The 22248-nt window shown below is 40.3% G+C and overlaps 4 protein-coding genes across 5 annotated transcripts; 3 read left to right on the forward strand and 1 right to left on the reverse strand.

Annotated features, from left to right (window-relative positions):
- The first annotated feature begins 2891 nt into the window (after positions 1-2891).
- Positions 2892-6052, forward strand: pgap2 (post-GPI attachment to proteins 2). Of its 2 annotated transcripts, none has more exons than XM_087807524.1 (6): positions 2892-3198; positions 3495-3663; positions 3727-3976; positions 4304-4414; positions 4482-4586; positions 5841-6052. In XM_087807524.1, the coding sequence occupies exons 2-6, from the start codon at positions 3496-3498 to the stop codon at positions 5969-5971; spliced, it is 765 nt and encodes a 254-aa protein (XP_087663650.1). In that variant the 5' UTR covers positions 2892-3198; position 3495; the 3' UTR covers positions 5972-6052. The 2 variants fall into 2 exon arrangements, with proteins under 2 accessions (XP_087663650.1, XP_087663651.1); XM_087807525.1 differs by lacking the exon at positions 2892-3198 and adding an exon at positions 3212-3295.
- Positions 6053-7299: 1247 nt separating this feature from the next.
- guca1d (guanylate cyclase activator 1d) lies at positions 7300-10915 on the forward strand. The gene is made up of 4 exons (XM_087807526.1): positions 7300-7529; positions 9504-9653; positions 10291-10378; positions 10437-10915. The coding sequence occupies exons 1-4, from the start codon at positions 7335-7337 to the stop codon at positions 10580-10582; spliced, it is 579 nt and encodes a 192-aa protein (XP_087663652.1). The 5' UTR covers positions 7300-7334; the 3' UTR covers positions 10583-10915.
- Positions 10916-11123: 208 nt separating this feature from the next.
- alg8 (ALG8 alpha-1,3-glucosyltransferase) lies at positions 11124-19497 on the reverse strand. The gene is made up of 13 exons (XM_087807063.1): positions 19395-19497; positions 18666-18744; positions 18393-18586; positions 18213-18322; positions 18073-18140; positions 17883-18009; positions 17559-17662; positions 14640-14760; positions 14441-14580; positions 14217-14356; positions 13511-13608; positions 12454-12526; positions 11124-11888 (listed from the first exon to the last, which is right to left on the reverse strand). Exons 1-13 carry the CDS (start codon positions 19487-19489, stop codon positions 11669-11671), a joined length of 1569 nt encoding a protein of 522 aa, XP_087663189.1. The 5' UTR covers positions 19490-19497; the 3' UTR covers positions 11124-11668.
- A 372-nt stretch (positions 19498-19869) lies between these two features.
- ccdc90b (coiled-coil domain containing 90B) lies at positions 19870-22152 on the forward strand. The gene is made up of 9 exons (XM_087807299.1): positions 19870-20090; positions 20174-20293; positions 20407-20510; positions 20570-20671; positions 20817-20858; positions 20969-21040; positions 21313-21366; positions 21435-21549; positions 21611-22152. Exons 1-9 carry the CDS (start codon positions 20039-20041, stop codon positions 21664-21666), a joined length of 717 nt encoding a protein of 238 aa, XP_087663425.1. The 5' UTR covers positions 19870-20038; the 3' UTR covers positions 21667-22152.
- The last annotated feature ends 96 nt before the right edge of the window (positions 22153-22248 follow it).

Here is a 22248-nt window from a genome sequence, read left to right on the forward strand (position 1 = left end):
GAGGTCCCACTGAGGGCTACGAGACACCAGCGAGAGAAATTCCTCCACTTCGATTCATTGAACCTAATTGTGGACGAAGCCCCTATTCTTCCGTCGGTCATCTCCTTGGTATTAACCAGTAACGTATCTTGGTGAGAGCATTCATAGAACCTGGGTTATGTTATATTAAGTATGTTAAGTAAGTTAGTAAGTAAGTAAGTAATATTTGTAGAGAGTTTTTCCAGGGTTATTTCCTAGATGGTTGAGCTCCCCTTCCTGTCTTAGAGAGACTCTTAACCCTCTACACGATCTGGGAATAAAACAACAATTTATTTAGATTAGGTTAAATAGCTAATAAAAAGACATTTTTATTAGTGAAGGCTTTTCCTTGACTCTCTGGGACTACTGTGTTTGTCTTGGTGAAGTCTTGATCATTTAATTATATATTTAATTGTGTATTGTTTTGAATGTTTAAGCGCTTTGTGACCCTGGTCTGGAAAAGCGCTCTACAAATATAAATTACTTACTTACTTACTTATTTAAACACCAATAATAAGGATGAGGTAATAATAATTGTTATGTTTTTAATGCTCTTTGTGTATATCGTTTTAATAAAAAGTAAGTGTACTTATCAACAGTAAACATTTTAAGATAAACAATCCACATATAGATTAAAACATTAAACATGTTAACGGTTCAGTTAAGTGTTTTGAATTAGAGTGCATAATATCATATTGACATGTTTACCTGTAGTTATCGTATCATTCATAATCAGAATTTCCCAATATATTTTAAGTTAGGATAAAGTCATCAGAATATGCTGATCCCTAAATTAAGGGCACGGAATGGTAATAGACAAAAAGAACGGTCTCACCTGGTGGTCAGATTAATTTGACACTAGAAAAACATAAATTCAACCCCAACATCCCAGCGCTTTGTGTTAGATGTTAGATAGATGTATTGAAATTTCCAAGAACTATCTAATTTATGTTTGATTTTACAAATAGAGAAACATTAGAATGCATTTTGATCCTTCATCCAGTATCCTTGTAATCTGCAATATCCATGTGAGAAGATCAAATATTAATTAATGGATATAGATAATTAGTTGGGCATATATATGGAGCCTTATTCCAGACTGTTTTGTGATTTATTTTTTCAAGCATTTATTTTTAGGTCACATTGACAAATATTGAGTCTCTACACAGTCCAGTTGACTGGCCTTTTAACCTCTTGGATAACCATGACCTGGATGAAAGAGAACCTTCACGGACAATATTGAGTCGCTTTTTGTTCTACAGGTAATATTCTATTTATCGCTAGTGACCTGGACAGTTCAGGTTTTCCTAGTTAAAAGTAAAAGATGAATAAGCAGAGGAAAAAAAACAAACTTGTGTTTGCTCTTCCATTTATGATGCCCATTTTTTTTTAAAGTGTGTCTTTAAAGGAACAGAAGAAGAGTAATGAGAGTTTTACCAGTGTTTTCAGCCTAGACCACACACAATTACCAAATCTCTAAACTGCTTCTATTCTTCTATCATCTCCTGAGTTACTATTTATATCTTGTCCATGTCCCTTGCTCAGGTTTTATCCAGGATGAGAGGGATTCTGAAGGTTCAAGCAAAGATATTAAATATAGTTTTTATGTTCTTTGTAGTCTGGGTGTAGCTCTGAAATCCATTATTTGATGTTCACTTAACGAATATTTTAATATTGCGGATCAAAGACTGGAAGGCTTGGGGGGGATTTCTATATTTGATCATTAAAAGCTGTTAAATGGAATTAATCACCTTTTGCCTGATCAAAGTCAAACCCGTTGGTTTACATAAAATATTGATTATAAAACCAACTGTGATTAAAATGCATAAGGCTTTTGGTCCCGTGTATGGTTCTCTCTAAACTACTCCATCAAGAGTTTATCCACTTTGCAAAGGATTTTGGAAGTGCTCAATAGAAACAACAGGGAGAGCAAACAGGACCCATGTTCAGCCCTGACTCTGGTTTCTCAAGCCAGAAACTCCTACAATGAGTACTCAGAACTCAGAAATGGGCCGCCTAATGCCAAATGTTCTGAGGGTTATCATTAAACCTCGTTATTTAAATGACTTAATTAGCCCGACTATACTATAATTTGAGTCCTCGGTTATCTTAAACAACTTGATTGAAAATGTGTGTAAACAACACGAAAAAAAATAATAATAATAACGGACAGAAGATGACTTTCTAAAAGAAAACATGACAGCCAGATTAAATGGTAAATATTTCACAAGAGTTGTGAGACATTTTACGTAAACATGTTCAATTGAACTTTTTGTAAATATCACCTATATTTTCTTTTCACAAAAAAAATTGTTGAAAACACATTCCTAGGTTTATGTTGAAGTTGTTGATTGAGTTATTGGATCAAGAAGAATATGGAGTAAATCTGTGGTCAACCATCTAAACAAGGACACTTGCACGGACCTTGTGAAAGAACTTCTCACTAAATAATGCAAATAGACCTGAACTCCAAAAGACCACTTACCCTTATATTTACCTTTACTCAGCTTATTTGAACAATCTAATTAGATCATTTATTTCATTTATGTACAGAATTATCTATCTTTCTGGAAATAATCCTTACTTGAAATTTGCTGTTCAATTCAATTCAATTTTATTTAAAGTGTCTTATCATAACAAAGTTATCTCAAGACACTATATAGTTGTTGGGATTTCATTTGATGTATCTTAATCCTGCTATTATTTTTCATTAAACTTTTATATAAGAGGGTTTTTTTTTTAATATCACATAATTTAAAACTGATCACTTTGGTTCTCAACATAAATATTATTTGTGAGCGAAGACGTTTCAGGTCATTGGACTTTTGGACGGTTCTTGAATGCTTTTAATTTGAAAAAAAAAAAAAAAAGCGGATGCAAACAACCAACAGGTTGTCACTCGTTGAGGAATTGTTAAACTCTTGAAATTAAATTATCGATTTAAATCGAGGACATACGTCGGTAATCGTTCCGGTGGATTTTCGATTACAAAAAAAACTGACGTTAATCTCTAAAGATTCGCTCATGTTCGATTGTTCGCGTAGTTGCTAGCTAGTTAGCTAGCACGGCTAGCCGGGGCACTTCCGTCTGCGGCTAATACGGAGCTACACAGCTGTCATGTTGGAGCGGCGGCGCGGGTGAACCCGGTCGACGGTCTGTCTGACCCCGGCAGCCGCTCAGGTGGGTGCAGGTCGGTTCATGACCTTTTGAGTCTCCGTGTTGAGCAATGCCGTTTTCACCTGAGGAATTAGCTTGTTAGTTAGCGTCTCTGTGGAAGGTAGGTCTAAAAGTAAAGTAAAAAAAAAAAGAAAAAAAAAGATAATAGCTTTACTAGATAATGTTGTTTTAAATGTATATGTATAGTTATTGTTATGTTTGTGTACTACTTCCCGTGTGCTTTCCTTATACCGTGTAACTTTGTGAGTCACTTTTGTTGACATCCTACTCAATGTCTTCACCGTCTTGTTCTTACCCAGGATGCTTCAGGGTCCATATGGCAGTTTGGACCGGGATCGACCTCTCATCCGAATTTCCGTCGTTGGATTCACGGTCGGGACGGTTCTGCTCCCGCTGGTCGGCTTTGTCGTTTGCCTGATCGTCTCGCTGATGTACCACTTCGAAGAGGCCACGTACACGCACTGCAAGGTGGGTGTTACGGCGAAGTCGGTTCCACCAAACATCCTTATGTTGTGCGTTACGTTCCGACAGGTCACAAACTACCTCCCATCCATAAGTGCCGCCATCAGTCGAGTCCCCGAGAGATACATCTGGCGCTGCTGCATAGGGCTCCACTCTGCACCGCGGTTCTTTTTGTCAGTCGTTTACTTCAACTTCTACAGGAGCCGCTTCTCCAACAAACCCATAGAACTGGTGCTGAGTGTCCTGGTTTTGATATGCAGCCTGGCGGAGAACTCGGGTCTTCTGCTGCTCACCTACGTGTCTTCCACAGAGACTTACGGTGAGTTCGACATCAGCTTCCATTCAATTCATGACCATTTCAACTTTAACACACACACACACTGCTAATAATCTAAACTTTTTGGAGAATTCTAAACTTATTTTTAGTCTTAAGAAGGAAATATATATTGTTAAATGTAATGTAGGTGGTCTTTAAAACTTTGTGAAGACGCCACATTATAAATTCAAAAGTCCAACCACCACCGTTTTCTAAACCACTCCAAAACAGCACATTTCTCTTTGATTAATGCGAGTTTGATTGACATATTGCCATCCGAACAAATTTGTTTTTCCCCACCATAAGGATCTTTTTTTTTTTTTCTAACAGTTGTTCACAAAAATGGTTTCATCGCCTTCATCATCAGTTCGCTGCTGCACATGCTCGGCACGTGTAGACTGTGGCAGGTGATCCAGAGGGTCCACATCAACTCGGAGGCAAGTGTTGTTGTGCAGACACTGCAGAGTGCCGTGGCCTGAACTAAAGTCTCCGTCCTCTCAACAGGAAGTGAGGTCATATAAGTGGAAAGTGCGACTGTTCATCTTCAACATCTCCTGCTGTGCAGCCGCAGCCTACTTCTTCAGACGCCACAACAAGTTCTGTGAGAAAGGAGGTGAGTAGTATTCCTTCCTGTAATATTTAGAGATGCTTTAAGGGCAACTTGTATGAAAACTAAACTCTCCTGACCTACTGTTTCGAATGTTGAAGTCTTCCTCTCCAAGATACAGTGAGTCCCTCATCATGACCATGTTTTGAACTTATTGCTTTATGTTCTGCCCATCTGAAATCTTGACAAACAAGTGTAGTTCATTATGATGTAATAATGGCTTCACTCCTCGAGCAGCCAGCTGTAATCACGTCCCACTTTGTTTATACAATAAGTCCCTTGGATGTGGAGACCTCTGGGATTTACGCGCCGTGACCAACGCTGATGTTTGACCGATCACAGCAGAGTCGGGGTGGTTACTCTCCAGAAAAAATAGTTTTCATTGGGTGGGGTTAAAGTACATTTTCTAATGTAAATATTTAGATGAAAAGAGAGTTTTGTACAAACAGACACATACTGATGACACCCTTAAATCAACACATTAGTTTCCCCTTAAGTTTAATGAGTAAGTTAATGTTTGCCATCTGTGGTCAACTTTGTCTTCATATATGTTGATTTTCTTGTTTATGATCTTTACTCTGTCTAGTTAAGACATGATACTAAACTTAAATAGTTCCTTTTCTCTTCAGAATAAAACCATACTTGTAAACGTGGTATACATGCATTTTAGTAGTTGTTAAAATGAGCCTTTGTAAGTAGAGGCGGGGGAGAATATCGATTTGGTTTTCAAATAATTTTACTTTAGTCATAGTGCTTTTGGTTTATTCCATTAAAAAAAATGTAAATAATCAGATTTTTATTTTAAATAACAACGAAATATTTCCGTTGTCCATTTTTGTGTTGCAATTAAACGTCCCGCTGCTAGATGGCAGCAGTCATTCTGTCATTTGCTGCAAAAGAAACAAAATCCTGCGATGACTGAGGACAAGAGGATACAGTCAACTCCAGCAGCTTTTAAAACTGGTGTTTGGACATAGTTTTGGTTCCAAAACAAATGATGGAAGTTACGACTTCGTCATGTGGTCTGTTAATTCTGCAACGCAAGAGTCAAGTACTCAGACAATACTACAAATATATCCTTGTTACTACAATATCGTAATATATCCTATCGCTGACCCTGTATCATGATGCGTATCTTATCGCCAATCCACCCCCTGTTCATTACAATTATTAACAATTACCCTCATCAATAGGAAAAGTCAACAAGGTATCCGTCCTCTTGTGGAATGTTGTTTCCATGATCGTCTTGTGTCTCCTCAGTCTACACTTTCTTCGCTCTCTCCGAGTACCTGGTGGTTCTCTCCAACATGGCGTTCCACTTGATGGCAGTCTTGGATTTTGGAAGTAAAGAAATAACCGTGGCAACGCAGCCTGAGGACAAACGCTACTGACAGTCGTCTCCAAAAACTGACATTCCACCAGACTTGTATTTGTTAGTCTTTTTAAAGTATTAAATTATAATGCCCAGTGCACATTTGTGGTTCTGTTTTTTTTTTTTCCAAACTGTTTGTGTTTGGTGGACGTCTCATAGTAGCTTTTATCACCGTTCCAGAAATCCATTTAAAATATGGAACTGGCTTGTATTGGAACCTTTAAACATCTGCCAATTCCACGACAGCTGCTTGCAGCAGCACATCTGGTCACAGGGTGAAACTGCCTCCAGAGGACTAAAAAAAGATTTTGCACCTCTGGTCCCAGGTCTGGAGATTAGGTCGGCCTCCTTCTCCCGGGTAAGTGGATTGCTCATTTGTTCTCTTAATCTTGGCACCTCTGCCAAATGACCCGGCTCCTCTCAATCATGCTGCCCCGTCAGTCCGACACCCAACGAAGGAGACAGAAGCCGGTGATGTCATAGGACTGTCAAAAGTCGGTGTCGGTGAAGTGGGTTTGTCAGCTTCTCGTGTGTTGTTGAAGTCAAATTGGTTGAAGTGCACTAGCAAAACTGTCTGCTTATAAAATATGTGGCTTGGATAAAAAACTTTGACACCTTGCACTTGAAACCAGAACCCCAACACACTTGTCTGGTGCTGCAGACCTAAAGAGAAATGGGATTCCAGCTGCTGAAGGTTCAACTTGGTCAAAGGAGTGTGACGGAAAAGAATGACATCGCAGCTTCTCCATTTCACACACAGATTTCAAAAGCTGATCCTCTTCTAATCCGGTAAATTTGCTGTATTGTGTTTCTGGATTTGATGTAAGATTGCAAGGGATCAGCGAATCCCTCCAACGTGGGGGCCCCTGGTTCTTTAGGCAGACTGTGGAATCCATATTGCAGGTGTGTGCAGGTGCAAGTCAAAAGGCTCCACCTCCACTAAGTTTGCAGGTTAATCTTCTTGACTTGAGTGTTGCTCAGATGATCTGATCTTATTAGGAAGTGTATTTCGAGAACATCCTACAGATTAACCAGCCATCCTGCAGAGTCACGGCTGCTTCAGGACAGAGTGATGCTCTGCCTGTGCTCAATGGGACCCCGAGGACCAGCTCCTTTTGTTTGGGGTGGTCAAATGTGCAAACCACAGATAACCCCCAACTGCTCTTCTGAAGGACCTTGCACAGACTCAGAGGGCCTTGCCTTTCTGGTCTAATTTGGACTCTTGTTTGGATCTACTGCACCAGCCTTGACCCACCTGCATGACCAGTCCTTAAGGGCCTACCATTAGACTCGACCTCATCCACCATGGGCATCTCTACGAGACTCTACGGCTGTTGGAAATCCTGCTGATTCAACAAAACCTGTGGAGAGGTGGTCCAGTCATGGGGAACTACGGGTCCAACCTGGAGGATATACTGGCCCAGGACATGCACCAATGGTACAACAAATTCATGCGTGAGTCTCCATCTGGTCTAATCACACTGTTCGAGCTGAAGCAAATTCTGGAACTGAAGGGGTTGAACGAGAACGCCAACAGTTACGTAGACCAAGTCTTCTACACGTTTGACATGGACGGGGTAAGACATGAAAACTTGAATACCTAAATCAGCTTGTCTATATTGTGTGTAAAGCGTGATTGTAGCGACTCGGAATGTTTGATTTTGTTACCCGCTAACTTTCTCAAAAGTGGCCTCATTGCCAAACATGCAGAGTTGGGACAACAATCAAAACATCCTTTTGCACCATCAGTGACTTGGGTCCATGCTCATGTTTGGCATAAGTTGTACAGTGAGAAGAACTTTTTTACTTATTCTTACTCAGGGGTTTCTTGTGTGTCAACATGCCAGAATGGTGATGAGACTCTTTAAGTTGCCCAGTCGTAAAAAAAAAAGTAAAAATTAGCGCTATGCAAAGTCACAAGCTGTAGTCTAAGGCAAATGAGTCCTCACCGCTCGTTGTGACAATCAGATTTACTTCTGAACTTTGTTCGCTTCCACTTTCAATTCCCTTCAACTATTTAACTTCTGCCAACAAATGCTAAGGTTAGCTCTAGCTACCTTGTTAGCACATCACCACTGCTATAGTGAAAAGTAATATTTCATCTTAACATTGACTTAAGATTCGGCTACCTTTTTTAACAGCGTCTTTCCTTCAATTTGTGTACCTTAAAACCTAAACTGCTATGATTATAATGCAATAAGCTACAGCCAAGTGAGCATTGAGCAAATTAGCCGCTTTTTTGAACGAATTAGAACAATGGGGTTAAAGATTGCCTGGCTTTAAGAATTACTAGCATGAAGATAACTGTCTCACTTTCCTAGCTAGCTGTGTACTCTTTTTTTTTTACAGTCAACGATAGATATTCAAAATCAAGTTCAAATGCGATCAACTTCAACAGAGTAGATCACTGACCTGCCAGCACAGGCTTATCTCTTCAGAGCTTGCATGTTGAGCTAATGGGTTTTACGCAGGCGAGGTCAGACTGTTCTTCTCGCACCTCTAGAAGTTTAACATCTCTGGCACCTAAAAGAGAATTCTTAGTCCGATTGTTCAGCTTGATAATAGTTGCGTGATCAAATATAACATCGCATTCAAAACTCTTCTACGACCCAAATGTGTCACATTCGGCTGTAGCTAGCTTGTCATTTAACTTAACTTGTCTTTTTTTTTGTAGTTGAACGGTGTGACTTAGTAGAAATGTAATGAAAGCTTCAAGGTTAAGGGTGGACCTTTGCTTTAACATGTGCTTACTTTTAGTCATACACTTCAAATATTTGAATACACTTTGCCCTAACGGCCATTTCTCTCTGTGGGCCTGTGCTTCAGAACTAATTGAAATGAAAACTTAAATGAGCATTATGGAAGATTAAATATATTTGTTTCTGGCTCTGTCCCTTAATTGCAAGTAACTAATAGTTATTTGTAAGGGTCACAAAGCGATTTAACAATCAAAAACAATACACAGTTAAAATATATACTTAAAAAGATCAAGACACATAAGACAAACAAAGGAGTCCCAGAAAATCAGGGAAAAGCACAAATAAAAATGTCTTAAGATGTTTCTTGAAGGAGTCAGTAGATCATCAAACACAGAGGGAGAGGAAGATCGTTCCAAAGCTTAGGAGCAACAGCCTGGAAGGATTTCTCTCCTCTGGTCCGGAAGCGTGTTCAGGAACCATCAGTAGATTCTGATCCACAGACCTAAGAGCTGGGGTGTAAGGCTGGATCAGATCACTGATGTAAGGAGGAGTCCGACCATGAAAATGTCTCTGTCCCATATTTGTAACCGTGTCACAGAAAGGGTCAAAAGTCCATTTGCCACAATCTGCACGTTAATTTGTAAATAAAAACGAGATAAAAGCAATTGTTGGATCAGTTTGATGGTCATGTGCTGATGGATCAGAGCGCCCAATAAGTAGCTAGTAGGTTCTAATGTGAAAAATGAAACCAATACGAACTGATAATATGAAAAGAAAGGAATGATGTCAACTGCAATGTTGTTCTTAGGACTGCTACGTAAACCGTGTTGAATAAATCACTTGTCTTCGCAGGATGGCTACATAGACTTTGTCGAATACATCGCAGGCATCAGTTTGCTGCTGAAAGGCGAAATCAACCAGAAGTTGAAATGGTACTTCAAACTCTTTGATCAGGACGGAAACGGGAAAATCGACAGGGAGGAGCTAGAAACAATCTTCACCGTAAGTAGGCTCTCAATGGTTGCCATTATTTCTTTGCTTTACCTGTACAGTTGCTGCACACTGGTCATAACTTCTTGCTCAGTGTTGTTTTGGAGTAGATCAAAGCCCACTCTTCCTATCAACTAGTCTGGATTACGGCCTGGCCATTTACTGGTTATAGTTGTGTAGGCTAACCGGAATCAAGGAGTTCTCAATGTCTAAATAACTATCCAACTAAATTCAAATTGCAGTCAGAGAATCACAGATCTTTAAGAGGCTTCAATGGCGAGGTTGTTGAAAGAACTAGCCCTTAATCTCTCATGGATTACCGTAATAACTCCGGAACACCCCGCAATATTAGGAATATTATCTCCATTTTCATGAGCCTTTAAGAATCTATTCCTTCAACATTTCAAAACGTTCAAGAGTTCACTCCTCTGGTGCTCAAATTGAGGCCTACAACAATCTCCTTGTAGAATTAAAGATCTGAAAACAAATTTAAATAAGAGCAGACATTTCTCTGCAAAAAGTGTTGTTGGCTCATTGAACACCACATCCTGAGCAGCCTATGACCTAAGATTTCTAAACCACCACAGATGTTCTCTCAGTTTCACTAGTTTCAGTTTTGAGTATGACATTTTCCCGGTCACCCCCACAGGCAATCCAAGACATTACGCGGAACAGAGCGATTGAGCCGGAGAAGATCGTGACGTTGATCTTTGAAAGACTTGACGTTAAGGGAGAAGGTAAGACTCTTGGTGACTTGAAACAACTGGGCAACTGACTTGCACTGTGTCCCCTCAGGTGAGATGACCCTCGAGGAGTTCATCAGCGGTGCCAAAATCCACGAAGACATCATGGAAATACTAAAGGAATTGATGGATTTGACGCCTGTGCTAGTCATGATAATCGAGGGACGGATAAGTGAGACCAGCAAAGACGACGAATGAACATCAAAGGTTCTAAAAGGAGCTACTGACTCGAACACTTTACAAAGACTTTGTGGAAGTCAAAAGCTCCTTTTTGTTCAAAAATATGGAATGAAGTCTAGAATGTTGCGACACAGAAAGACTGTCTATTGTCACACAAATGTTGCAGTGGAATCATAGGTGTGCTTTGATGCCGTGAGCTGATCTAGACCTTCTTGGATTAGTTCAAACATCTATGATTTTTCTACCAAATGCAGTTGCTACGATCCGTCTTACGTTGACAAGTCCTGGGTAGTGTGTGACTGGACTCTTCAAAGGAGAAAGATGAAGTGAACGAGTTTGTACTTTTATACAATAAGAAAAGGCCTGGAAACCGAAAGAACTATTCTCGCGTTGTAGATGTTTCCATCAAAATAAAAGCTTGTGAAACCATTTTTGGTCACCTCTGCTGCTGTTACATTGATGTACGAAAACGGTGGATTACCAATCAACAAATGGAAACTATTTTGTCATGCGTTCGTTTGTCAGCCTTTTTGTTTTTATTTCTACGTTCTAAACAAGTCCTGAAGAAGCTGGAAGCTTCAAATGGAACTGCAGGAAAGTAACAGCTGTTATTTATCCGTCAAGCATCACAACGCTAATGGGTACATTTAAGAAATGCATTGATTAAACAAATATATCTTTAGCGTTTTGAGAAATTAAGAAAATACGGTTACATTTTAAACTGTTTACACTTTAACCTGAAGACTACCTGTGTAAAAATATATTGTAAAAAAAAGGGATCATGTGAGGAACATGAGCAACAATGCAAATGCACCATGTAAACATCTTAAGACATTCTTATTTGTGCAGTCTTCTCCTTGATTTTCTTGGATTTATGTGTTTTTCTTATGGCCTTTTATAGTATATAGTTTTAACTGTGTATTGTCTTTGATTGTTAAAGCCCTTTGTGACCCTGGTCTAGAAAGGCGCTTTACAAATAACCATTACTACTTACTTACTACCAATTTTTCATTCATGTTTTGCAAAATTCTTACAAAAACACAGTTTATTTTCAACTGAAAATATAAAGCATGACTCATTCAGACTGATCAAAGACTTGACCTTTCAGGGTTCCTTCACTTTCAACGGCGTCCTCAGCAGACTGGCGTACAGGCGCAGGAACGAGTAGCTGACGCCTACAGAGCAGTACACCGAAGTCGCCAGCAGAGGGAGGAAAGGAAGCCGATGTCGCCATGGCGACAGTGGGTATATCAGGTCACAGCCGACCGCTAGAGGGACCAGGCCAAACAGGTAGACACCCTCGAAAAGGTGCAAGAGCGTCCCCCTGAGGAGAGCGAAAGGGATCAGATTACCAAAGTAAAGTCCAGTGATTACTGCTAAAAAACCGTCTGTCAAGTAACGGCAGGATTTAAACTGATTACAGCCGTTGATGACTTTGTAATCTGATAAGGCTGCAAACAAGGTAATCTGTATGTACAAGGTAATCCAGTCACAATCCACAAAGAAACATGATATGTAAATAAAGAGATCGATTCGAGATTAAATTGATCAACTTCATAAAGAAATCCTCACAGTCTTACAATGTCATTGTATAATTAAAATATTTAATTGACAACTGCATAAGGTCACACCCTGAAAAGGTATTTCATGACTTGATGGGATTAGTAGAAATTCAATTGATAAAATAATCTGTCCTGTAAAATATTTGCTACCGTAAAATAATCTTTAAAAAAAACCTGATAAACAATAATAAATTAAGTAATATAAGTACACTCAGTTAAATGATTATCCCATACTGTTGTTCATAAACTAACTAATCATGAAAACGTGTGCATAAATATTTAGACTCATTGTTATTACACATGATGGACTGATAATCTGAAACTCACTGGTGCAGGTTCTTCAGCGACCAGACGGAGAAGATGGTGAAGGACAACATCAGAGCCACTTTGATTGGCAGCTCTGGAAGAGACATGGGTTGTCATTAACTGTGATGTCACACATGGTCGAGGTGGAGGCTCAGTGTGTTCACTTGCTGGAGGAGAAGGACCCACGGTCAGCCAGGACATGGCCGACTAGATCAGTACTCATCTCCAGCAGAGCCGCTTTCACAGCCCAACGAGATTTGGGTCTCTAAGGCAAAACCATTTAGAGCTGCTGGATGAGGGCTGAAGGTTACCTGGGAGGTCCAGGTCTGGAGGTCAGCGGAGAGAACGCCAACTCGGCTTAAAGAGCTTTTACATATAAATAACGAGCACAGACTGAGCCGTGTCAACTCGGTGATCTTAAAGCACTCGAGACACGTCTTTAACATTTGTTGCACGTGGTGTAAAACAACGTTTGTTCTCCATGATCTAGATATTAGTTGACTGTATCGGGGTGTTGCTCACTGACTGAGAATGACTTGCAGGTTGGATCCTGTGCCTTTGAAGCAGAGAAGTGTGACTGGTGTGCATATCTATAAAACTTAATTAAAAGGAAACAATGTACAATTTGAAGGTAATAAAAGTAATTACATTTGTCGATCATTTTATTTTGCTGTAAACACAAGCTAATGACTTCCAGCAGATCTCCACAAATTGTTCTTGGCAACTTTTTTTTCCAGTCGCTTTTAAATCGGTGTTTATTTTCAGAACATCTCCACCCAGAAACTAATTTTTCTGATTCTGATTACTACTGAATGTTAGTAGTGGTGTCTTTCAAATGTTTCCATTATGGTTATAAACCTGCTGCCGAGATTTTATCGGCAAAACCGGTTTAAAATAAATTACCTTAATGAATCTCGCTGATCTCCTTAAAGCATCCAATATACATCAAAAACAAGTCGGTTTCATTTACACATGTTCGGCTTCTGGACACACGTCACGTGACCAGATCTGATTCGAGGCAGGACTGAACATTTGTCTTCCTTCAACAAAGTCAAACCTTCATGTAGCTCTCACTCACCAGCAGGACTGAAGATGAGAGGAAACAAGGAGTAATGTCCAGTGGTTGTCAGAAGCAGGAATGTCCCAGCGTCCTCTCTGTTTTCCACTGCCAGGATGCTGTGGAGATAAGTCACATGACACATACTGCAGCCACTCAGAAACTCCATCCTCCTTTATATCGAATTCCTTTTTCCCCCCCATTCTCTGTTACTTTTCTTTGATCAACCATTTATTTTACTTTTCTTTCATCCCATTAAACCTTTCTTCATAATTATCTACCAGTTGTTCTCTCCCTTCATAATTCTTCTATAGTTACCAGTGATGGTCTGATGAAGCTTCATGAAGCAGTGTCAAGTAATTTAGAGGTCAGAAGGTGGCGCCATCGGTTTTAAAACGATATGTTTCATTAGAACCATTGCTCAAAACTTGGAAATAAATTGCAGAGAACGCCATCTAGTGAGCTTTGAAAATAATGACACTGCTATATGAAGCTTCATCAGACCATCACTAATAGTTCCATTTTCCTTTATCTCCTCTTTAAAATCTTCCCCCTCCTCCCTATCTCATCCCAGATTTACTTTTCATACTTCCTTCTCATCTCCTTATTCTCTTATCTGCCTCCTGCCAATATTTCCTGTGATCTGTGCAACCTAAAAATAAACGAGGGATTACAAAAGACAAAAAACAAGTTTCTAAAAGACGGATTTGTGTTCAGGAAGACGCACCTGAGCGGCAGGATGGCGAGCAGCACAGCCTTCTCATGCACATGCCATCCGAACATGAAGGACCCGAGTGCACAGATCAGCAGGCATCGCAGGAACCCTCGAGAGCCACGAGGACGGCGCCATATCGAGCAGAGTGCCGGCTGGGTGGCAAGACAACATTTTTTAAATCAACAATTGTAGCGACCATCTCATTAGGATTAAAAACGTGATTTCAAGTTTGATACCAAGATGGACAGCAACGTGCAGACAAGCGTGGTCAGTGGGGAAATTGACGGGAGGACCACGTGCTGAAACTCCTGGACCAAGCCGCCCGTCATGGAAGCTTTGGGAAGTTCCGCCTCGTCCAGTAGCTCCAGACGAAAACCTGACAGGAATACTCTTGAATATGTACAATTTCCTTTTGTCAGCACGCCAGGATCCTACCGGCTGTTGTCAGGACTTTGTCAAGGATGTTGTAGAAGGCCCAGAAATTTGGGGCCCAGTAGGCGTGACACAGACCACGCTTGAAAGGAAAGAGGCGAGACACGACCTGAGGGAGCTGACCCTGAAGATCAGAAAACACAAGAGGATCCGGTGACAGAAACGCCAGAGACGTCAGTAATCGAACTTGATCTTAACCTAAGATTTAAAGGAGATGCACCAATCCAATCATGGTACTGTGTGTCAATGTGAATAAGGTCTGTCCAGGCAGTTTAATATTCCTTGGTTCGTGCTGCCGTCTGTCAAGCGGTGACTCACAGCCGTGGCTCTGCTGCAAAGTGGATTTTTGCAGCTGTTCCGAGGGTGGAAATCACACCCCAAGAGTCAACACTACTAACTTAATTAAGCATCTAAAGAAGAGCCAAATAAAGAGCTGTTTTAAAGAACAAGTTAGACCGTCGAAACGAAGCAGTTGAAGGATGTTCTTCGAAGATGAGAGAAGCAGTTGATGCTCAATCCAATGAATTCAGGGCGATCAATGAAGGGCATCACACAAATATAAATGACAAAAGGGTAAAGTGCCTTGCGAAAGTATTCGGCCCCCTTGAACCTTTCAACATTTCGCCACATTTCAGGCTTCAAACATAAAGATATACAATTTTAATTTTTTGTCATGAATCAACAACAATTGGGACACAATCGTGAAGTGGAATGAAATTTATTGGATAATTTAAACTTTTTGAACAAATAAAAAACTGAAAAGTGGGGCGTGCAATATTATTCGGCCCCCTTGCGCTAATACTTTGTAGCGCCACCTTTTGCTGCAATTACAGCTGCAAGTCGCTTGGGGTATGTCTCTATCAGTTTTGCACATCGAGAGACTGGAATTCTTGCCCATTCTTCCTTGCAAAACAGCTCGAGCTCAGTGAGGTTGGATGGAGAGCGTTTGTGAACAGCAGTCTTCAGCTCTTTCCACAGATTCTCGATTGGATTCAGGTCTGGACTTTGACTTGGCCATTCTAACACCTGGATACGTCTATTTGTGAACCATTCCATTGTAGATTTGGCTTTATGTTTTGGATCATTGTCCTGTTGGAAGATAAATCTCCGTCCCAGTCTCAGGTCTTTTGCAGACTCCAACAGGTTTTCTTCCAGAATGGTCCTGTATTTGGCTCCATCCATCTTCCCATCAATTTTAGCCATCTTCCCTGTCCCTGCTGAAGAAAAGCAGGCCCAAACCATGATGCTGCCACCACCATGTTTGACAGTGGGGATGGTGTGTTCAGGGTGATGAGCTGTGTTGCTTTTATGCCAAACATGTCGTTTTGCATTGTGGCCAAAAAGTTTGATTTTGGTTTCATCTGACCAGAGCACCTTCTTCCACATGTTTGGTGTGTCTCCCAGGTGGCTTGTGGCAAACTTTAAACTAGACTTTTTATGGATATCTTTGAGAAATGGCTTTCTTCTTGCCACTCTTCCATAAATGCCAGATTTGTGCAGTGCACGACTGATTGTTGTCCTATGGACAGACTCTCCCACCTCAGCTGTAGTTATCTGCAGTTCATCCAGAGTGATCATGGGCCTCTTGACTGCATCTCTGATCAGTCTTCTCCTTGTTTGAGATGAAAGTTTGGAGGGACGGCCGGGTCTTGGTAGATTTGCAGTGGTCTGATACTCCTTCCATTTCAATATAATTGCTTGCACAGTGCTCCTTGAGATGTTTAAAGCTTGGGAAATCTTTTTGTATCCAAATCCGGCTTTAAACTTCTCCACAACAGTATCTCGGACCTGCCTGGTGTGTTCCTTTGTCTTCATGGTTCTCTCTGCGCTTTAAACAGAACCCTGAGACTATCAAAGAGCAGGTGCATTTATACGGAGACTTGATTACACACAGGTGCATTCTATTTATCATCATCAGTCAGTTAGGACAACATTGGATCATTCAAAGATCCTCACTGAACTTCTGGAGTGAGTTTGCTGCACTGAAAGTAAAGGGGCCGAATAATATTGCACGCCCCACTTTTCAGTTTTTTATTTGTCAAAAAAGTTTAAATTATCCAATAAATTTCGTTCCACTTCACGATTGTGTCCCACTTGTTGTTGATTCATGACAAAAAAATAAAATTTTATATCTTTATGTTTGAAGCCTGAAATGTGGCGAAATGTTGAAAGGTTCAAGGGGGCCGAATACTTTCGCAAGGCACTGTAGTTTCTAAATGTTTGAATAACTTACTTTAAAAACTGATGATCAAGTAGAGATGATGATCCAGGTTTCAGAATCAATAAATCTAGCATGACTCAGTGTTGGTCACTTCTAATGTAATGACTGAGCATTTCATGGAATAAAAAATGTGTTTAAAACAGTTATCATTAACGGAAGTCATCAATATGTGCGTTTTTCTTTATTTTGCATTGATTTGCAAAACTAGAAGACTATGCGTGTGCTTTTATTTGACTCGTTTACAATGCTTGTGTTGTTCTAAGAAACTGAATATTTGGCCACCTGTGATCATTTGTGTCACAAGACATTTTTAAACCTTTAGATCCTTATCTTTGCTCTACAAAAGTGTTGATTTTTTCATCTTCACTTGAAGATGAGCTTGACACTTGCATTTCTGTACATGTTCCTCACGAAATTATCCCTTTTTTATAGTATATTGTTACACAGGCAGTCTTCAGGTTATAGGGTAAACACTTTTTAATGAAAAGCCAACTTTAGTCATTTTTGCTTTTTATTCAAAGCCTGGCCAGTGTTGGCTTACAGTAGGACAAGATATATAATATTTTAAAACGTATGTTGGATTGGTATTAGTCGATAAGCCCAGGTATCGGTATTGACACCAACCAAAAAGTTGGATTGGTGCATCCCTAGTTTTTGCACAAAAAAGTGTGTCAAATTTTCAGAACCAAACAAACACTTACCATAGCAATGAACGGGCCGAAGGACAGCACGCACACAGAGACCACGATGAAGCCCAGAACCAGAAGACGAACCGGACTGAAGCTCAGCCAACGGATGGAGCCATCTGAGAGTACACACATTTAGAATTGAATCAAAGGGTGGATCTTATTTAACACCTAGAAGACGTCAAATTATGACCACATGCTTGAGAAGAAGAGACCAAAACGGTGGCATCTTATCTTGATGAACACTTTAAGTACAAAAATGAGAAATGTATAGGCTGCTGGAAGGATGAGTCAGCAAATATGTAAAGATCTACAATATCAGTGTGTTTCTGAAGGCACCTGGGTGGTTCTGTCTCCAGCAGAAACTCCTCAGTAAATAAACTCCATATGCTGGAGCCAAGTACAAGAAAATGTGCTTGAGGTTCAGAAGAATGGCAAACAGCAGCGCCCCCTGCAGGTGGTGGCCCTGGTCAACAGACACAGTAGTGTCAGTGAAAGTTATTGAACAAAATTGAAATAATGATCTAACCTGCATGTGCTTGGCGATTGAAAGCAGCAGGAACCCGAACAGGAAGCCGTTGTACTGGAAGTGAATATCTGTTTCAGAGAGTCAGGGAGCGTTGTGAGTCTAGGTGAGCGCGGACACCCGAGTCTTACAGTCCAGGATACGATCGACGATGAGAAGGCCAAAGTTGCAGAGCAGCAGCACATAGAGGACAAATGCAGGATTCTTGAAGACATCTTGGTTGCTTCTCTGGTTCTGAACACATCTGCAGCACCTGGACAGAACCCAGCAATGCGTGTGACTCCAGGTTAAAAAAAAGAGTCTGTAAAGAGACAGTGACTCACTCTAAGACTCCAAAGATGAAGAGGATGTCGGTGAAGATGACGGACAGACGCTGGAAAACGATGGTGCTCTGACTGCTGTAGTCCAGGTTCTCCACCTTGAGCATGTCAGGGTCCACATGCTGAGCCACCTTTGACAGTCCCTTCTCAAACCAGGCAAACAGTGGCGGGTAATCCAGAGTCCAGACGGATGTGTTCTGAGGGCAGAAGGATTAAAAAAATAATAAGAACAAGATGAAAATTTTAAAAAAAGAAAAAGAAAAGTGCATAACAAACCTCATAGTACCAACGGGAGATTGGCAGACTGTGAGTGATAGCCAGCCAGTTCCTGTGGACCTCGAAGTCTGTAGAGCGGCTGAAAAAAACATTATTGTGCATTAACAAGCACAATAAAAAAAATTAATTGAGATGTTTAAAAGTTTACAACTTAAAAGTGAACAGATATTATTGAAGTCGTTTTAAAGTCTCTTCGGGTAGCCAATATAGTATATTATCTACTAGTTTCGCTCGTCGTTTACCTAACCTATAAAAGTTTGATTTAGGAAGGTTTATGTTTTTACTGAAGAGTTAAAAATGTCGATATGACTCAATATTATTTCCATAATGAAAACAATCAGACAAACGCAGTTATCGTTAAAAGACGACGCATTATTTGAACTTTCGTATGATCATATAAAAAAGAAAAAGCTTTATGTTGTTATCCTCACTAGTTAAGTTAAACTTGAAAAATAGCGCCATCTTGTGGATATATATTGGAATTTCTTGATTATTTTCTGTTAAACTTGACATAACTACTTTATAAACAGGCCTCAAGCCTCCTCAATGGATCATATTTCTTAAATTAACGCTGACTCACATCTCCCCAAACAAGCATCAGAAATATATCAGAAGATATTATTAAAACACAGCGTGTTGCATGTTGTAGCAGATGTCATATTAGCGTAGCCGCTATTCTTTAAAATGTTTTTTCTATCCTCACTTGTCGTTTTGCAAATTTGAACTCACTAGCAGTTGATGAAGAGACATTTGAGCAGCGATACTCCAACTGCAACCACCCAAAACCAGGACCGAACCCCAGCTTTAGAGCTTCCACCCGCCATGACACTTGTCGTCATCACTAGGAAGTTTACAGACGTCCTTTCAAAATAAAGTTGGCTTGTAGCCCTTTTACTTGTTTACTCACATGATGGCATTACAATAAAAAAACATTCATTATTGGGTTTTAATTACTCGTGTTACATTTTTATTTACTTATTGTGTCATATATTTGAAATCTACTTAATTATCACAGGCTGGGAAATATATATCCGCAGTTGTCTTACATATTTTTTTGCGAACTCTTTTATGCGAATATGCTCCAAAAAAATAATTTCCATGAAAATGTCTTCTGCATTAAATACGTATTATTGGTCATCGCATCCCGGGATTATACATTTTATTTTTTTAATATTACGGAAATGAACGAATGATTGATGTCTCCTCCTCCTCCCGTGACTGTTCCCTTCTCTGCGTGTTTCAACTCCTACAGTCTATTTCTGGATGGCTTTACGCTTGTTTGCTTGACCACTCGGCGTTTATTCAACCTCAGCTGAAGGTGACATTTCGAGATAACTTCACCTCGGACGTTATTTACAACGAACACTTCCGGAATGACCACGTTATTCCGGCGAATGTTCGCCGGGCGACTTCAAAACTTGAAAAGTGAGAATATTATCTGCTTTTTCTTCTCTAACACGTGCTGTACTTGTTATTATTGTATTATTACAATTGCTTGCGTGCGTCAGATATCCACTTAAGCGCACCTGTGGCGACCTTTGACCTAAGGAGGGTCGAACTGACGCCCCTGGAGCAGCGGAAGTTGACGTTTGATTCACAGGAAATGGTCAAACACCTGCAGAGCAGCGGTGCGTATAAAGACACTGTCACAAATAAATACAGTGTTCATCTGCAACACCTAAAATTTCCCCTGATTCATTAAATTATATTTAATTTAAAACCATTTATTTCTGGCCTCTAGGTTTTGAAAGGCCGCAGGCAGAACTGCTGGTCTCTGCGCTGGTCACCTTGACGACGTCCAACATGGACATAGTCTACAAAGACATGGTGACCAAGTCTCATCAGGTAAATGAAAGAGTACTTTCAATTCTGAGACCTGCTGTGACCTCTGATGACCGTGACAGGAGATCGCGCTGCAGCAGATCATGGCACATCTGGACGCCATCCGGAAGGACATGGTGATCCTGGAGAAGAGCGAGTTCGCCAACCTCCGCTCCGAGAACACGGTAGGGCTTGTCACTCTGAGATGATGTCACTCGGATGATGTCCGGTGGTGTCTCGTGTTGATGATGTCAATAGTACATTTTTGTCGCAAGATGATCGAGAAGAAAACATGTCACTCAGAGATGATGTGTGTGTGTGTGTCTGCAGAAGATGAGGCGAGAACTGGAGCAGCTGAAGGAGCGAGTGAAGGTGCTGTGGTTGTCATGTCACATGACTAGACAAGTCACATGATCTGTTATTATCCAATGTTATTCGAGGGGATCGAATATCAGTTGGTAATTAAGTGTGTGTTTATATAGGAAGAAAATCTCAAAGTTCGAGCCGAATCAAAGCTGGACATCAACCTGGAGAGAAGCAGAGTCGCTGACGTGGTAAGCGTGTGTTTTCTTTTGTGTGTTCATATGTGCGTGTTTGTTTGTATTAGTCTGGATCTGACACTGTTAATGTGCTGAAGTTTGTTGACGTAAAGCTTAGTTGTGGTACATTTGTTTATTAAACATGCATGTTTGCATGTATGTGGTTAATCAATGTGTGTAAATGTTTGTATTTAGTTTGCTTTGTGTGTTGATTATATTGTGTAGATTATCAATATTTGTATGTCAGAGATTGTGTGTTGAAATGAACTGGTGTGTGTTGTCTCCAGTTTACTGACCAAGAGAAGCGATTGATGGAGACGGTCACAGACTTTCACCAGAAGGTACGTTTTTTTTATTTGTTGACATGATTTGTTGGTCTCCACGGTGACGCACTCTGATCCACTCAAAGAAAAGTGACCTGGAGCATGACAACATGGAGGTCAACAAGAAGATTGACCTACAGGTGGCATCTCTGAAGACCGTCCTGGAGTCTCTGAAGCTGGAGACGGTGCGATACTTGGCAGGTATAAGCACCGGGTTCTGATCTGGAGGTGGACGAGTCAGTAAAAAGGTTTGTCGTTGCAGGCACCGTGTTTGCGTGTCTTGCCATCGCTCTCGGAGTTTACAGGTTTTGGAGATGAAGAGGAGCTCCGGAGGGACCGTCCGATCATAGATGTGATCCAATTTTAGTCGGACATGACGTTCAGACCGACCGTCATTCGTTTTATAATATTAAATATTTAAGATAGTATTTTTATTGCCACACCCTATATGTAGTTAACTTTCAGAAAAATATCTTAACACAAAATTTTGTTGGGCAAGATTTTATTTAAAAAAGACTGATGTACATTTAAAGGATTGTTTTGCTGTTACATGATACGAGAGTGTGTTTCCAGTTTTTTACAAGGTAAATGCAGTTTTTACAAATTTTGACATTGCAAATGTTTTGATTGGGAGCCTCGTAAGTTTGATGAGACTTATGATGCAAAGAAAATCTCTTCTGTGCAGGTCTTTTAATGGGGTAATCTGGTCATGTGACTTGGTTCGTTTCTTGCATTGTGGGAAATGTATCTCCGTTGCCCTGTTGATACATTTTGAAATGTCTGGAAATAAACTTTTGATGTCTAAAAAAATCTTTTTGTTTTTTTTAATCAATGTGTTTCCATCAGTAATGGAAACCCAACTAAGACTAGCACTGCTTATTTCATGGTTAGACACTTAGT

Source organism: Callionymus lyra, chromosome 14, assembly GCF_982586985.1.
Source record: "Callionymus lyra chromosome 14, fCalLyr1.hap1.1, whole genome shotgun sequence".
Lineage (NCBI taxonomy): Eukaryota > Metazoa > Chordata > Actinopteri > Syngnathiformes > Callionymidae > Callionymus > Callionymus lyra.

Coding starts and splice junctions, on each gene's coding strand:
- pgap2 (XM_087807524.1), top strand. CDS start 3,496: ATGCTTCAGGGTCCATATGGCAGTTTGGACCGGGATCGACCTCTCATC. Junction 3,664..3,726: donor CCACGTACACGCACTGCAAG/GTGGGTGTTACG, acceptor ACGTTCCGACAG/GTCACAAACTACCTCCCATC. Junction 4,587..5,840: donor CAAGTTCTGTGAGAAAGGAG/GTGAGTAGTATT, acceptor GTGTCTCCTCAG/TCTACACTTTCTTCGCTCTC.
- ccdc90b (XM_087807299.1), top strand. CDS start 20,039: ATGACCACGTTATTCCGGCGAATGTTCGCCGGGCGACTTCAAAACTTG. Junction 20,091..20,173: donor GCGACTTCAAAACTTGAAAA/GTGAGAATATTA, acceptor TGCGTGCGTCAG/ATATCCACTTAAGCGCACCT. Junction 20,294..20,406: donor CAAACACCTGCAGAGCAGCG/GTGCGTATAAAG, acceptor TCTGGCCTCTAG/GTTTTGAAAGGCCGCAGGCA.
- alg8 (XM_087807063.1), bottom strand. CDS start 19,489: ATGGCGGGTGGAAGCTCTAAAGCTGGGGTTCGGTCCTGGTTTTGGGTG. Junction 14,581..14,639: donor CAAAGTCCTGACAACAGCCG/GTAGGATCCTGG, acceptor TATTCCTGTCAG/GTTTTCGTCTGGAGCTACTG. Junction 12,527..13,510: donor TCTCATCTTCAGTCCTGCTG/GTGAGTGAGAGC, acceptor TGTCTCTTCCAG/AGCTGCCAATCAAAGTGGCT.
- guca1d (XM_087807526.1), top strand. CDS start 7,335: ATGGGGAACTACGGGTCCAACCTGGAGGATATACTGGCCCAGGACATG. Junction 7,530..9,503: donor ACACGTTTGACATGGACGGG/GTAAGACATGAA, acceptor TTGTCTTCGCAG/GATGGCTACATAGACTTTGT. Junction 9,654..10,290: donor AGCTAGAAACAATCTTCACC/GTAAGTAGGCTC, acceptor TCACCCCCACAG/GCAATCCAAGACATTACGCG.